Genomic DNA, 15,495 nt, shown 5'->3' with positions numbered 1-15,495 from the left:
GTTGCTGTGCATTTGCTAGGGTTTTATGGGGGTTTGACAGGGTGTTGCTATGCGTTTGCTAGGGTGTTATGTGGGGGTTGACAGGGTGTTGCTATGCGTTTGCTAGGGTGTTATGGGGGGTTGACAGGGTGTTGCTATGTGTTTGCTAGGGTTTATGGGGGGTTGACAGGGTGTTGCTTTGCAGTTGCTAGGGTGTTATGAAGCATTGACAGGGTGTTGCTGTGCGTTTGCTAGGGTGTTATGGGGTGTTGGCGGTGTTGCTATGCGTTTGCTAGGGTGTTATGGGTGTTGCTATGCGTTTGCTAGGGTTTTATGGGGGGTTGACAGGGTGTTGCTCTGCAGTTGCTAGGGTGTTATGAAGCATTGACAGGGTGTTGCTATGCATTTGCTAGGGTGTTATGGGGGGTTGAAAGGGTGTTGCTATGCGTTCGCTAGGGTTTATGGGTGGTTGCCAGGGTGTTGCTATGCAGTTGCTAGGGTTTTATGGGTGGTTGCCAAGGTGTTGCTATGCTGTTGCTAGGGTTTTATGGATAGTTGCCAGGGTGTTGCTATGCAGTTGCTAGGATTTTATGGTTGGTTGCCAGGGTGTTGCTATGCAGTTGCTAGGGTTTTATGGGTGGTTGCCAGGGTGTTGCTCTGCAGTTACTATGGTGTTATGGGTAGTTGCCAGAGTGTTGCTATGCAGTTGCTAGGGTGTTATGGATGGTTGTCAGGGTGTTGCTATGTGGTTGCTAGGGTGTTCTGACCTGATGTGTGAGTGTTTGTGTGTTTTAGAGGTTCCAGGCAGTAGGAATGAGAATTTGTTTGATGGTTTGTTGATTGTTTGTTGAGTAATTGTGAACATAAATACTGTTATGCAAGAAAGATTTCAGACTTAGTCTGACAATAAAAAATATTATCGTATTATATTGTATTGTCTGCTCCAGAAGTGTTTTGAGGTCTGGTCTGTGTTTATGAGCACGAACCCTGTTGAGATACAGTGAACTGAGATGGAGTGAGTGTGTAAGTGTGTGTGTTTGGATGGAGTCCAGTAGTTTGAGTCATTGGCACACTTTAAGATATGCTCTGGAATCAACAAACACAGCGGAAGGGAGACCGATATTTCATCCAGTCTAAAACAACACCACAAACATCCAGAAACGTGTGTTTGACATTGCTGGTCGAGTTAATGAGCTCAAATCACTGTATCAGTCTGGAAGGCTTGATACGACTGCTGTATTGATCTGTGGACTTCATTAAGATGTGTTTGACGTTGCAGAAGTGAGACAGTTCATCTCTGCACTCATTCAGAGAATCCAAGCGTAACTCAAGTGATCTTGTTTCCTCAGCGTATAGAAGAGTGAAAACTTATGATAGATGCTGATGTTTGTCTATGGATTGTATTAAAGCAATAAAGCACTCGAGGCTGAGCATTACAGTCATTTTACTATGAAAAATAATGCCTGTTGTTTCGGCACAATGTGACGCACAGCCTAAAGAGGTTTATTACTTTCAGAAATTGGCATATTTAATAATTATCAGAATATTTGTGTTTTATGACAGGAATCACAGTGTTGCTGTCGCTCACCGTCTTCATGCTCCTGGTGGCCGAGATCATGCCTGCCACATCAGATTCAGTGCCTCTGATTGGTGAGTGAAGCTGTCCATCACAGCGAGGGGGGCGGGACTTGTCAGCGATGTGTCGGTTTAAACAGATGGAAATGACTGGCACAGATGGAGAGAAATGACGGCAGCTTCTTTAGAGACCCTGAGAATCGAGATGCCGCAAAGTGCATTTGTCACATTCATGGTTATGTATCGTCCGCGAACGGGCCTGTTAGAAACGAGTACAATCATTCACCCTGAAACGGCCCGTCGAGGTGAAGCGATCCCTGCTGCCTGCAGATGTTATTTGTCTGTTCCCTAATGTAGAGAGGGAAAACCTATCAAATAACGTCAAAGAAAAAGACCATTTTCATATCAACTGCTTATGTTTTTGTAACCAAGTTTGTGAAGATACTGGTGTCACATGACTTTATTTTAAAAGTAATAAAGCCACAAATTATTATTAATAATCATTTATTCACTGAATGAATCACCTTCCACCTATTATGGTAAATCAGTTCAAATAATTTGTGGTTTTGCTTACACTCGTTTATTAAAATGTGCAGAACTGAGGGATTCTCGAGGGTTCAGGATCTGATTAGATTGGGTTTACTGAAGCTTGACGTTTTGAAATGGCACAGTTGGTTTTCTCACGGCTGAGACACACATCGCTGAAGATCTCATGAATGCTTCATCTACACGCAGGGATTTCTGTGGATTCAATTTGCGTAAAGAAACCCTTTCTTGAGAGATGCTGACTGTCAGCTGTGTGTGTGTGTGTGTGTTTCAGCTCAATATTTTGCGACCACCATGGTGATTGTGGGTCTGTCAGTCATCGCTACAGTCCTGGTGTTGCAGTATCACCATCACGATCCCGACGGAGCGAAGATGCCACAATGGGTAAGAGAAAAGATCTCCATCACTATCTGTCACTATCTGTTTGTTTAATTTTTCTGTTTTTTTTAAGTGGTTTGTTTTTATTTCATTATTAATATATTTTTAATTGTGCATGTATTTTTTACATTTGCTACTTAAGCTTTACATTACCAAAGCATTTATTTATTTATTTATTTATTTGTTTGTTTGTTTGCTTGTTAATTCATAATTTTTTTTATCTAATATTTAATTGTTTATTATTTATTTATTATTTATTTGTTGGTTTCACTTTTATTTAGTATTTTATTTTATACATTATTGATATATTTTTGATGAATTTTTAATTTTTGCTATAAAAGCTTTACATTACTGAAGAATTAATTAATTAATTATCCTTTTTTATTTATTTGTTTAGCTTTTTATTTCATTTTAATTAATACATTATTAATGTATTTTTAATTTTGTGTGTATTTTTTCTCTTTAAGAGCATTTATTTATTTGTTAATATATCAGTTTTTATTGTTTATTTATTAGTTGTTTGTTTGTTTATTTTGTTTTTCACTTTTTATTTAGTATTTTGTTTCATACATTATTAATATATTTTTAATGATGTATTTTTAATTTTTGCTACAAAATCTTGACATTACTAAAGCATTTATTTATTTATTTGTTATCCCACTTGTTTGTTTGTTTCATTTTTATTTAATACATTATTGATATATATTGAATTGTGTGTATTTTTGCTACAAACATATATTTATTTATATATTTGATTATTTTTATTATAATATATTTATTATAATATTTATATTATTATTATTATTGTTTTATTTATTTTATAAAAATATATATATTTATTTTTATTTAGTATTTTGTTTTTATTCCATACATTATATTTTAAATTGTGAAATAAATGTCCAAATACTTTTGGGGGGCACTGTATATGTGTTTAATGTTTTTATTATTAATAATTAATTTTTTTGTAACATTAAAAGTAAAGTTACAACAGCCTCTCTCACTCTCTGTATTCACAGTAAAAGTGTTGAAGGTTAAAGTGTCTTTGCCTCACTCTACAGAGGACGGTGTGATGTGAATCAGAATCGATCTATACCAAATGCATGAGACTGGCCACTAGGAAACAAAGTTTGTGCAACTTTGTCTTCTAGGCACACACTTAACCTAGCCAACATGAAATATTAATTTCCATTTTAGCTTGAAAAATATATGTCAGGCCTTCGTCGTCTAGAATTACAATGAATATTCAAGCACCAATTAGGAGGAAGCAGCGTACGCCTCCAGAAATCCCTACAGCATTATGATGACTCACCTGCATTGATTCAGTCATATTGACTCAGCGAATCTTTGAGTTATGCAAATAGTGCTCAAACAAACTAATCATGAAACACAGTAGTATTTGCATTCATGCTTGTGTTTTGTTGTCTAGACCCGCGTTCTCCTCCTGAACTGGTGTGCCTGGTTCCTCCGCATGCGGCGGCCTGGCGAGGAACGGATCCGTCTGGCCTGCCACAACAAACATCCCCGGCATGGCAGTGTGTCCAGCGTGGAGCTGTCGGTCAGCCAGGGGGCGCTGCAGCCCGCCAGCGGAAACATGCTGTACATCGGCTTCAGAGGTATGGAGGGCGTCCACTACGCTTCCTCTCACGACTCTCACAGTGTGCTCTGCGGGCGTCTCATGGCGTCCACTGAGGAGGACGTGCTGTTGCCGGGGGCGGCAGTGCCGACGCTAGGGGGCGGGGCTGGAATCAGGGGCGGGGGCGGTGGAGGCATTGTGGGTGGGGCTTTGGAACTGGAACTGTCCAAAATTCTGGAGGAAGTGAGGTATATCGCCAAACGATTCCGCGACCAGGACGAGGATGAGAACGTGTGTAATGAATGGAAGTTCGCGGCGGCGGTGATCGATCGTTTGTGCCTCATGGCGTTCTCCATTTTTACAATCCTCTGTACGATTGGGATCCTGATGTCGGCGCCCAATTTCGTGGAAGCCATCTCGAAAGATTTCTTCACCTGATGCTCGATGGTCTTGCCGTGAGAACTTTATTTTACGTTTTTTGTACGTCGCTCAGCAACGACCGAGATTCTTGTGTAATAGGAGTGCAAATATGACATGCTAACTAGGGCTGAGCGAAAAAGATTATCGCAATTATTTTATGCACTTTTAATTGTCTTCATCTTATTCACTAAAGATGTTTTACTAACACCTCTGATTTAAACAAGCAGCGTTAAGGCCCGTTCACACCAAGGACAATAACTATAATGATAAAGATAACATCCACAGCATAACTATAACAATAAAGATATCACCCACAGCATAACTATAACGATTAAGATGTAGTCCGCAGCATAACTACAACGATAAAGATATCGTCCGCAGCATAACTACAACTATTAAGTTATCGTCCGCAGCAGAACTACAACGATAAAGATGTCGTCTGCAGCATAAGTTATACATAACTACTAAACATAACTACGACGATAAAGATGTCGTCCGCAGCATAACTACCATGATAAAGATGTCGTCCGCAGAATAACTACAACTATTAAGTTATCGTCCGCAGCAGAACTACAATGATAAAGATGTCGTCCGCAGCATAAGTTATACGTAACCACTAAACATAACTACGGTGATAAAGATGTCGTCTGCAGCATAACTATGACGATAAAGATGTCGTCCGCAGTAGAACTACAACGATAAAGATGACGTCCACAGCATAAGTTATACATAACTACTAAACATAACTACGATGATAAAGATGTTATCCGCAGCATAACTACGATGATAAAGATGTCGTCCGCAGCATAAGTTATACATAACTACTAAACATAACTACGACGATAAAGATGTCGTCTGCAGCATAACTACGACGATAAAGATGTCGTACGCAGCATAACTACGGCGATAAAGATGTCGTCCGCAGCATAACTACGACGATAAAGATGTCGTCCGCAGCATAACTACGACGATAAAGATGTCGTCCGCAGCATAACTACGGCGATAAAGATGTCGTCCGCAGCATAAGTTATACATAACTACTAAACATAACTACGGCGATAAAGATGTTGTCCGCAGCATAACTACGACGATAAAGATGTCGTCTGCAGCATAAGTTATACATAACTACTAAACATAACTACGATGATAAAGATGTTATCCGCAGCATAACTACGATGATAAAGATGTCGTCCGCAGCATAAGTTATACATAACTACTAAACATAACTACGACGATAAAGATGTCGTCCGCAGCATAACTACGACGATAAAGATGTCGTACGCAGCATAACTACGGCGATAAAGATGTCGTCCGCAGCATAACTACGACGATAAAGATGTCGTCCGCAGCATAACTACGGCGATAAAGATGTTGTCCGCAGCATAACTACGACGATAAAGATGTCGTCTGCAGCATAAGTTATACATAACTACTAAACATAACTACGATGATAAAGATGTTATCCGCAGCATAACTACGATGATAAAGATGTCGTCCGCAGCATAAGTTATACATAACTACTAAACATAACTACGACGATAAAGATGTCGTCCGCAGCATAACTACGACGATAAAGATGTCGTACGCAGCATAACTACGACGATAAAGATGTCGTACGCAGCATAACTACGGCGATAAAGATGTCGTCCGCAGCATAACTACGACGATAAAGATGTCGTACGCAGCATAACTACGGCGATAAAGATGTCGTCCGCAGCATAACTACGACGATAAAGATGTCGTCCGCAGCATAACTACGACGATAAAGATGTCGTCCGCAGCATAACTACGACGATAAAGATGTCGTCCGCAGCATAACTACGGCGATAAAGATGTCGTCCGCAGCATAAGTTATACATAACTACTAAACATAACTACGGCGATAAAGATGTTGTCCGCAGCATAACTACGACGATAAAGATGTCGTCTGCAGCATAAGTTATACATAACTACTAAACATAACTACGATGATAAAGATGTTATCCGCAGCATAACTACGATGATAAAGATGTCGTCCGCAGCATAAGTTATACATAACTACTAAACATAACTACGACGATAAAGATGTCGTCCGCAGCATAACTACGACGATAAAGATGTCGTACGCAGCATAACTACGGCGATAAAGATGTCGTCCGCAGCATAACTACGACGATAAAGATGTCGTCCGCAGCATAACTACGGCGATAAAGATGTTGTCCGCAGCATAACTACGACGATAAAGATGTCGTCTGCAGCATAAGTTATACATAACTACTAAACATAACTACGATGATAAAGATGTTATCCGCAGCATAACTACGATGATAAAGATGTCGTCCGCAGCATAAGTTATACATAACTACTAAACATAACTACGACGATAAAGATGTCGTCCGCAGCATAACTACGACGATAAAGATGTCGTACGCAGCATAACTACGACGATAAAGATGTCGTACGCAGCATAACTACGGCGATAAAGATGTCGTCCGCAGCATAACTACGACGATAAAGATGTCGTACGCAGCATAACTACGGCGATAAAGATGTCGTCCGCAGCATAACTACGACGATAAAGATGTCGTCCGCAGCATAACTACGACGATAAAGATGTCGTCCGCAGCAGAACTACAATGATAAAGATGTCGTCCGCAGCATAAGTTATACATAACTACTAAACATAACTACGGCGATAAAGATGTTGTCCGCAGCATAACTACGACGATAAAGATGTCGTCTGCAGCATAAGTTATACATAACTACTAAACATAACTACGACGATAAAGATGTCGTCCGCAGCATAACTACGACGATAAAGATGTCGTACGCAGCATAACTATGACGATAAAGATGTCGTCCGCAGCAGAACTACAATGATAAAGATGTCGTCCGCAGCATAAGTTATACATAACTACTAAACATAACTACAATGATAAAGATGTCGTCCGCAGCATAAGTTATACATAACTACTAAACATAACTGCGCCGATAAAGATGTTGTCCGCAGCATAACTACGACGACAAAGATGTCGTCCGCAGCATAACTGATATCATCCACAGTATCATCCCATGTCCATGGCATAACTATAATGATAAAGATATTGCTTGCTGCATAACTATAACGATAGAGATATCGCCCGCAGCATAACTATGACGAGGACAACTATAACGAGGAACAGAGGAATGATATCGTTGGAATCACTTTCAGAACGATTTTTTCCAGGTGATGGACGATAAAAACATTGACAGCCAATCAGAATCCATCCTGCTTTAAGAACATGAGCATTTAAAATGGAAGACAACAAAACTGCAGCACTTATAATAAACCGAATGATATCATCCGCTGGTGTGGACGTTAATATAGTTATCGTTATGGTTATCGTTCTTGGTGTGAACGTGCCTTTACTGTTCGTAAGTTTTATTTATTTCCATGAATGAGTTCTTGTCAAAGAATCAGTTTGAACGCTGATTCATCGATTTATTTGCGTCACTTCAAAATGTTTACCGAAGTCCCGTGTTGCAGTTTACATTTATTAAAACGTTTTAGTAAAATCTGTGTAGGTAAATATTGCTGTTGTATTACATTTGTGCATATATATATGAAAATCATGAAATGTCATTGTTCTTCTAATTCTAGATTATTATTATTGGATTTTAGTTAAATTTACATGAAACATTTTGAACCCGACTAATGATTCAGTAAAAGATACACATGTTGGTTTGAGCTCAAGGTCACTTATAAACAGCAATACAGGTTTTAATTGTGATATTTGTTGTATGTTGGTTCTCTGTGTAACTCTAGGTGAGATTTCATGTGAGTGTTGAAATGAAGTTTGTTGTGTTTTTAATGTACAGTGGGTCCAAAAGTCTGAGATCGCTAGTGAAAATGCTGCTATTTTGAATACTTTCTAAATTAATCCAGCATTTTTAATTGCTAAATTATATTATCATCATAACAATCAAGTCATGTGTTCTAATCAAACCTGTTTTGGACCCTGCATCATCATATTGTGTTCTTTGCTTGTTTTTCAAACCTGTTAGACTCACAAAATGTGCTGTTTTACATGGAAACACTTCATCATTTGACTCTTTGGTACTAAGCAGCATATAAACACACTCTTATATGAACTGCACACACATCTATTTAAGAGTCAGACTTCTGTCTGGAAAATCAGTTTTCCAGTTTGAACCTTTTCCCAGCAGCATCACATTTTCTTTCAGGTCTCCTGTGCCGGTACGCTCTGGTTTGTGAACCCTGTATAAATAAATGTATTTTTCTATTAAAATATTCTCCTTTATGTGTCTCCGAGCCAGAGGGCTTTTGGTGGAAAGCATTTCAGAAGCTTTTCGAGCTTTTGCATTTCACACCAAGTCATAGTTTGTCAAATGCACAACAATACTGCATGCAACATTTTTTGCCTTGTGTCTATTCATCAAAACATACATGTGCACTTTAATTTTCATGTCTTCTGAAGCCTTTTGATAGTTTTGTTAGTGAAATGGACGGAAATTGAATGCATTGCTCATACAAAATTTTCCTATTCGTAAGTACAAATGAGAATGAGACTTAAATTTGAGGCTGTTCCTGAAAAAAATTGGTGTAGAAACAATTTTCACTCAAAAATTGCAAGTAAATTTCACAAATTGCCAATGACCAATGGCGTTCAAGCGCACAAATTAGGGGCGGGAACGCCTCCTATATAATGCGGCGCTGAACAACATTTCCTCAGAATCTTTCTCCTTCAAACTTAAAGGAATAGTTATTTACTCTCCCTCAAGCCATCCTAGATGTATATGACTAACACAATCAGAGTTATATTAAATAATATCCTGGCTCTTCCCAGCTTTGTAATGGCACTGAATAGTGGCTTTATAGTATTTTTAAATCTCCAAAAAGCACATCCATCCATCACAGAAGTAATTCAGTGGGTTAATAGATGCCTTCTGAAGCAAAGTGATGGGTTTTTGTAAGAAATCAAGACATAATAATAAACTTCCAGGACCGAAGCAGCACTTCTGCTAAACTCCTGCTGAATGTAAAGTAGGAAAGCAGAGAAGATCTGTAGATTTTGAGGAAATCTTCCAGATGGAGCTGCTATGGACGTCTGTTCTCCCAAATAATCCATCACATTCACTCTGTTTGGCGTCATTAGCACTTTCAGTTATTGTTCTGCACGATTCCGACTTTATGGAGCTGCAGAAGAACGACAGAAACTTTCAGGAGAGATTGGCAGGACTGGTAAAGCGTTGAGATGGAGGAAACCCAAGGTCAGGGAACAGACGGGAAATCCTGGATGCCTGCCTGGCGCACGGAAACCACAGCTCTTCCCAAGATTTTAGAAAAGCATTTTTTTCTGCCGTAGAAGCAAGTATCATGTTCAGCTGGCAAAATGTTAGTGCTCAGAAGAATAATTGTTGCTTAACTAGTGAAATTTGTGACTTCCAAAAAATGGGCTCCAAAAAGTACCAACCTGCTGTTTTGTTTGGCATGAACGATGGAAATACAATGTCTTTTTAGACCCACCATTATAATACATTGGTATTCTTTGAGGTACTGTGTAAATATAGTTAATGAACATGGTATAATCTTTCAACTTTCTTAAACCAGTTTTGACAGACATCAAGTTGCTTATTAATAAATGTTCACCTTTTGATTATTTAATTTCCAACCTATTTTGGGTTCATTTTATAGTCATTTTTAAACAATAGTTTGGTTAAATAAATCTGCCCAGCACATTGGGCAAACATGATTTAACCCATCCCAACTTTTAATAAATGCTTTAAATGATCCCATGCGCCAGAACAGGAGGCCAAATTTTTCCTATCTTCACAAAACACACCGCACAGAAATCTCACCGCTGCTTGTATTGTTTGGAATATTCTATGATTAATAAAGATGCAAATTCTATGCAACTGCATCCATCATCTCCGAAACAAACCGTACAAACAGCAACATTTATCACTTGACATGATTTCTGCTTTTCTTGTTGTTTTCAGCAAGCTAAGGGAGATTCGATTTGTCCAGCAAACACGGTTGTGTTGCCATCTAGAGGATGATGGATGTTCTGCACTAGTGAGGGAGTGTAAGGTGTGTTTCAGAGGTTGATAAAGTTCTCAGTTAAGTGTTTTTGAAGTATTAAGTAATATAAATCCTTTATGAGAAATAAAAACGGACACAAACGAGTCACTAGTTGATATTCAGTAAGACTACAGAGCTATAAAATGAATGAGGAGGAGCTATATATATACATACATACACACACAAAGTAGGTACGTCTGTTTCATTTCACGTTCAAGTTTTCTATAATTTATTGTTCTTATTAACTGGTTTTGAGATCTTTAATACATTGCATTTACATTCTTCAGCCTCTGAATCGATGAATCCCAGTGTTCCAGTTTATTTAACCCATAGGTGAGTTTATTTGACCGATGTTAACCAGTGCTTGTTCAGTGTTTAACACTGTTGAGTTCATGTTGCTGGTTGCGGTTCTTCTTCTGTGGTTTCCCCGCTGTCATCTTCTACACCGCTGGACGACCGCTGACTCCGTCCAAACGTCCCTCCAGAGAACTTCACAACCTTTGTAGGTTTCTGTGACAGAGAAAAAGGCTTATTACAAGCTTTAAAGTCGTGATGAATTGAAAGTAGCGACATATTTTTTCTTCTGTATTGTGATGTACATCTGAGTGATATGGAAGCTTGTTTCCTCCACTGAATAAAACACAAAAAAAGATAATTACGACTTTTTTTCTCAGAACTGAGTGATATAAACTCGCAATTGTGAGTTATAAAGTCAGAATTGAAAGTTATAAAGTCAGAATTGCGTGATATTAAGTCAGAATTGCGAGATATTAAGTCAGAATTGCGAGATATTAAGACAGAATTGCGAGATATAAAGTCAGAATTGCGAGTTTTAAAGTCAGAATTGCGAGATATTAAGACAGAATTGCGAGATATAAAGTCAGAATTGAGAGTTATAAAGTCAGAATTGCGAGATATAAAGTCAGAATTGCGAGATATAAAGTCAGAATTGCGAGATATAAAGTCAGAATTGCGAGATATAAAGTCAGAATTGCGAGATATAAAGTCAGAATTGCGTGATATTAAGTCAGAATTGCGAGATATTAAGTCAGAATTGCGAGATATTAAGTCAGAATTGCGAGATATTAAGACAGAATTGCGAGTTATAAAGTCAGAATTGCGAGTTATAAAGTCAGAATTGCGAGATATAAAGTCAGAATTGAGAGTTATAAAGTCAGAATTGCGAGATATGAAGTCAAAATTGCGAGATATGAAGTCAGAATTGAAAGTTATAAAGTCAGAATTGCGAGAAAAAAAGTCAGAATTGAAAGTTTATATACCGCATTTCTGACTTTATAACTTGCAAGTCTGACTTTATTACTTTTTTATTCTGACTTTATATTATGAAATTTTGAGAAAAAAAAAGTCACAATTATCTTTCTTCCTTTTTTTTCTCATGGCAGAAACAAGCTTCCATAGAGTGGAGCAGATTATCTGGAAAAAAAGTAGGATGGGGACTTGTTTGTTGGACGAGAGGTGGGCGTGGCTCAGATAAGGAGGCGGACCTAAATGTGGGTTTTCAGTACATAGTAGGAAAGGGGCGGAGTTTAAGTGGACAAAATGTCTCTTATTGTGTTTTACAGAAGAAAGAAAGTCATACGACTTGATGAAAGTAAGTAAATGATGACAGAATTTACTTTTTTTTTAAGATAATTAACACTTTTAACCCTCTTAGATCCACCTTTTGAAATGTGAATTAGGATCAACCTGTTTATTGGTCACTCCTCGAGGATAGCGTGCGATGTCATCTCTCCTTCGCTTGACTTTTTCCCAGTCTTCTTCCCAGAGTTCCCTCCTGTAGTCAGATTTCTGCGTCATGATTCGCTGATAGATCTCCTGGTTTTCATGAGTCACCTGCAGAAGCTTCTCCTTCCTTTTCTGTGCGTTCAAACTGTAAAACATTTTCATTACTTGAAACAAAATAAATTATTTAAAAATAGTTTATTTTGGCTATTTCTAAATAATTATTTTGTTTATTTTGTCTAAATATTATTTAGTTTATATATGTATATTTAATAGATAAAAATTACTTATTTTATTTCAGCTAGATTTCTCATTTTAACTTTGCTTACCTTAATGTACTAAAATAAAAGATAAAATGGAAATAAAAATAAAAAATTATATAGATTAAAAAAATAATAAAAATGGCAAAAACACAGAACAAAAGTACTAAAACTTTATCTAAAATGAAAACAAAAATATAAAAATATTTTAAATAAAGTAAAAAAAAAAAAATATTATAGTACATTAATGAAACTAAAGTTACAGATCTGGCTTTTACATTTTCTGAAGAAATTGTGCATGAAATCGAGCACGAGTCAAACCTTTTTTAAACAAGGACGAACCACCAATCCTACTATCATGATACTGTAGAAAAGCGCAAACCGTGCAACCACAACACTCCTCAGCCGAACTACAGGATCCCTCAGGTATGATGGAGAATAGGTTATGTGTCTCTCAATAATTCATAAAGGCTTTGTCAACAGCCGAGCATTAATGATTCAGCCTGTCAGTTTGAGATCCGGAGATGACATGAGACGCCGCGGGAGATCAGACAACTGAAACCCAGCTTGAATAAACACCTCCTAACCAGGTCACAGTGTTACTATGTTAACCAGCTAAACACCGATGTTTGAGCACCTATACTGTGGGTAATGGTTCCTGTGGTCCACCAGTCCTTTCGAGCGAGTGATCGCAGCCAGTCTGCTGGCCAGGAGGTGGTTGTCTCTCTCTATGATGGACATCCTCTCTTCCTGCAGCTGAAAACAACAGAAACTCATTGTTTACATGCATTTGATGTACTCCAAGTTACTTCAAAGAACATCATGGTAATGCAGTAGTACTTACAAAATCATTTCTGTCAACTAACAGTTATACACTGTATAAAAGTTGTAAATAACAAGAAAATATTTCAGTTTTTCTGCTTTAAAATTGCATGTTTGCACATTCAGTGTGTTACTTGCCATTTCTTTGTAATTATTTTCTTTCTTTCTTTCTTTAGTTGAAAAGAAATGAAGGTTTTTGAGGAAAACATTCCAGGATTTTTCTCCATATAGTGGACTTCACTGGGGTTCAACAGGTTGAAGGTCCAAATGTCAGTTTCAGTGCAGCTTCAAAGAGCTCTACATGATCCCAGACGAGGAATAAGAGTCTTATCTAGAGAAACCATCGGCCATTTTCTAAAAAAAATAAAAATTATATACTTTTTAACCACAAATGCTCATCTTGCACTGCTCTGCGATGCGCCACGCATTACGTAATCACGTTGGAAAGGTCACGCGTGACGTAGGCTGAAGTACCGATCCAGTGTCTACAAAGCGAACGTGCAAAGACTAAGTCAAACGGCCTTTACAAAAAAAGGTAAAACAACGATGTCTGGCGATTTTGAAGTTGGAGAAAATGAGATGGAGTTTTTCGCCCTACCGCGGTACTTCCGCCTACGTCACACGTGACCTTTCCAACATGATTACGTAATGCGCGGCACATCGCAGAGCAGTGCAAGACCAGCATTTGTGGTTAAAAAGTATATAATTTGTATTTTTTTTAGAAAATGTCCGATGGTTTCTCTAGATAAGACTCTTATTCCTCGTCTGGGATCATGTAGAGCTCTTTGAAGCTGCACTGAAACTGACATTTGGACCTTCAACCCATTGAACCCCAGTGAAGTCCACTATATGGAGAAAAATCCTGGAATGTTTTCCTCAAAAACCTTCATTTCTCTTCGACTGAAGAAAGAAAGATATAAACATCTTGGATGACATGGGGGTGAGTAAATTATCAGGAAATTTTAATTCTGAACAGAACTAATCCTTTACGTCCTACACCAAATGTTTTTCAGTGTCCTTGATTATGAATTCGTCTATAAACTAACATATGAATCTGTTGTAATAGTTGCAATAGAATAGATTTGTAAATAAATTCTTGTTTACATATTAATTAATCAGACACCTGGACTTTCTTCAGTTTGTGCTGAATATGCACAGGTGTTTGGATGCCCTTGGTGTCAACCACAGGTTTGGCCTCTCTCACCTTAGAAAGAAATAGAGAGAGAAAATCACCATATAACGTTATATATATATATATGTTTCTGTTTATTTCCTATAATAAACACATTAGCTAATGCATCATTATCCTGGACATGCTAAACTTGACAAAAACACAACAGAATTAATAAACCTTTAATTAAAAATATAAAAACAACTATTTTTAATAAAAAAAATAGTATCTCAGTGATACTAAAATAACTCTGCACCGAAGTACTAAAGTATAAAAGTCGGTCTTAGCGGCCCAAATTATTTTTCGCGCTATATTAAACATGCTAATAAAGCAAATAAACGCATCACACGCTCAAACCTTGCAGCGGTGGTCTTCATATCGTGTCTGGTCCCATCTCTGCTGCAGGAATCTGTTGGTCGCAGGTTTCAGAGGCTGGTAGGACTTGTGCATCACTTGGCTTCTGTTTAACAGATGGGTGTTCGTCGTGTTTCTATTTATAAAACGGGCAGTTCTGGCCCTTGTTGCTGATTGGTCAACAGCAGTGTCATATTAAAAGATCGGTGTATTATCCTTAGCAACCACCCTTAGCAACATAAACATGTGTTTTTGTTGGTAAAACCAACAGACCAGAATGTTTAAAAGTAAATTTTGATCTATAGGGCAGCGTGACAGTCGATGAGTGATTTGAGGAACAATTTGGAGATCCTTCTGAGGAAAAAATGTGTTGGAGCTTTAATTTTGTGGTATAAATAAAGTATTTATAACCGTTAATCGTGTTATTTTTTGTTTTATATTTAACAAACACAATTTAAACGGTTCAATTTATTAATATTTCAGCTAAAGTAATAGTTTATTAATTAGAGAGATATGCGACCCCCCCTGCTTGCGTAATATGTCAATCATTCTTTTAATTGTGAGGCCACGCCCCTCTGGTCGCTCCATCAGATCGCGTTGCGGTTTATGGTCA

At 37.8% G+C, this 15,495-nt stretch overlaps 2 protein-coding genes across 2 annotated transcripts in view; one reads left to right on the top strand and one right to left on the bottom strand.

Moving 5' to 3' along the window:
- The window catches only part of LOC127507679 (neuronal acetylcholine receptor subunit alpha-7), a 31,407-nt gene extending 22,674 nt beyond the window's left edge, over positions 1-8,733 (top strand). Inside the window, exons 8-10 of the mRNA XM_051884979.1 lie at positions 1,543-1,629; positions 2,375-2,484; positions 3,905-8,733. Of these exons, the coding sequence (XP_051740939.1) occupies positions 1,543-1,629; positions 2,375-2,484; positions 3,905-4,489 (782 nt within the window). The 3' untranslated portion in view covers positions 4,490-8,733. The remainder of the gene's footprint in view (positions 1-1,542; positions 1,630-2,374; positions 2,485-3,904) is intronic.
- A 1,792-nt stretch (positions 8,734-10,525) lies between these two features.
- si:ch211-284k5.2 (uncharacterized) lies at positions 10,526-15,028 on the bottom strand. The gene is made up of 5 exons (XM_051884224.1): positions 14,886-15,028; positions 14,481-14,561; positions 13,173-13,291; positions 12,240-12,423; positions 10,526-11,042 (listed from the first exon to the last, which is right to left on the bottom strand). Exons 1-5 carry the CDS (start codon positions 14,976-14,978, stop codon positions 10,923-10,925), a joined length of 597 nt encoding a protein of 198 aa, XP_051740184.1. The 5' UTR covers positions 14,979-15,028; the 3' UTR covers positions 10,526-10,922.
- Between the last annotated feature and the right edge of the window lie 467 nt (positions 15,029-15,495).

The sequence above is a fragment of the Ctenopharyngodon idella genome, chromosome 24, assembly GCF_019924925.1.
Source record: "Ctenopharyngodon idella isolate HZGC_01 chromosome 24, HZGC01, whole genome shotgun sequence".
NCBI classification, from domain to species: Eukaryota; Metazoa; Chordata; class Actinopteri; order Cypriniformes; family Xenocyprididae; genus Ctenopharyngodon; species Ctenopharyngodon idella.
This window is presented reverse-complemented; position numbering and strand designations above follow the sequence as displayed.

Coding starts and splice junctions, on each gene's coding strand:
- si:ch211-284k5.2 (XM_051884224.1), bottom strand. CDS start 14,978: ATGCACAAGTCCTACCAGCCTCTGAAACCTGCGACCAACAGATTCCTG. Junction 14,562..14,885: donor ATGAAGACCACCGCTGCAAG/GTTTGAGCGTGT, acceptor TTTCTTTCTAAG/GTGAGAGAGGCCAAACCTGT. Junction 11,043..12,239: donor GAGGAGTGACCAATAAACAG/GTTGATCCTAAT, acceptor TCTCTGTCACAG/AAACCTACAAAGGTTGTGAA.